The 1,373-nt window shown below is 57.8% G+C and overlaps 1 protein-coding gene across 1 annotated transcript; it reads left to right on the top strand.

Moving 5' to 3' along the window:
- Window positions 1-51: 51 nt before the first annotated feature.
- H257_19527 (hypothetical protein) lies at window positions 52-1,362 on the top strand (the record flags this gene model as incomplete). The annotated part of the gene is made up of 1 exon (XM_009848667.1): window positions 52-1,362. A coding segment is annotated over one exon (1,311 nt), but the record flags the coding sequence as incomplete, so codon positions are not given.
- Window positions 1,363-1,373: the final 11 nt, after the last annotated feature.

Below are 1,373 nucleotides of genomic sequence, written 5' to 3'. Positions count from 1 at the left end.
ATCGCGCTGCTCAAGTCGACCTTTGTGGGTAAAAACGATCCCGCCCTCCTCATGTCCACCAAGAGGGGGTACCCCCTCGGCGACCAGACGCCGGTGCCGTTTACATGTCAGTCCGACTGGATGTGCGACGCTACCACCTTGCTGAGCAACGCCAAGGCGTACGACTTGCAACTCTCGGCGCCAGTGTACCCGTCGTCATCGCCCACAATTTTCAACGTGACGTATTCCAACCTCAGCGTGTCTGGCGTGAGTGGGTTTAATGTGCGGGCGGGCGAAGACATTTGGAAGCGAGGGTTCGGGATCGACAACACGCCCATCGTCAAAGGGCAATATGGGGGCTACGTCATCTTCGGGTCCAAGACAGACCGATTGTTTGGGTACAACCTCGCCGTGAATACGACAGGGCCCCATGCGTCGGTCCTGCACAAAGCCCTGCTGGACGAAGCACTGTACCGTAAAGTGACGGGCAACAACGACTTGACGCTGCGTCTAACGTCCAAGCCGCTGCCGTTGACCAACTACTCCAAGGTCAAGTTGTCCACGTTGCTGTCGTTCATGGCGCCCATCTTCGTCGTCTTGGCGTTCTCGCTCTACACTGCGTCCGTGGTGCCGTACCTCGTCAAAGAGCGCGACCCGACGGCTAACGCCAAGCACCAGCAGCTCGTGTCAGGCGTGGGCGTGCCAGCGTTCTGGCTGGCCAACTTGGCGTGGGACTTGGTCGTGTACGCCGTGCCTTGTGCCACTGGCCTCGTGGCTATCTACTTCTTTGACATTACGCCGTACACGGGCGTGGACTGCAAAGCCTGCGCCACGTCTCCGTTTCCAGCCATCGTATTGGCGTTTGTTCTGCTCGGGTTTGCCCTCATATCGTTTTGCTACGTCTTGTCGTTCGTGTTGAAAAGCGCCGCGTCGTCGCAGACGTATGCGATACTGTTGAACGTGCTGCTCGGGATGATCTTGCTTATCGTGTCGACGATGCTGAACATCCTCAACGCCAAAACCAAAGCTATCAATGCCACGCTCGTGTTTGTGTGGCGCCTGTCGCCTCTATTTTGCGCCGGAAATGGCTTGTACACGCTCAGCCAGGTCACGTTGGAATCGACGGAAGGGGCCGGTCCAAAATCTGCCTTTAGCACGGACGTGATGGGCTACGAACTGCTCTACTTGGCCGTGGAAGCTGTCGTATTCCCATTGCTCGCTATGGGGGTCGACCACATTCTGAGCTATCCCAAGCTCAAAGCCAAACTGTCCCGCGACCCCAAAGGCATCCGCGAAGCACCTAGCGACGAAGAAACGGACTTCGATGTCGCCGCTGAAGAGCGTCGAGTGGACTCTGGCGCCGCGAGCCAGCAAGACGCCGTCGTGATGAACCA

The sequence above is a fragment of the Aphanomyces astaci genome (genome assembly GCF_000520075.1).
Source record: "Aphanomyces astaci strain APO3 unplaced genomic scaffold supercont1.740, whole genome shotgun sequence".
Classification (NCBI taxonomy): domain Eukaryota; phylum Oomycota; class Saprolegniomycetes; order Saprolegniales; family Verrucalvaceae; genus Aphanomyces; species Aphanomyces astaci.
Note: the sequence above shows the minus strand (reverse complement) of the source record. Positions and strands in the feature narration are given on the sequence as shown.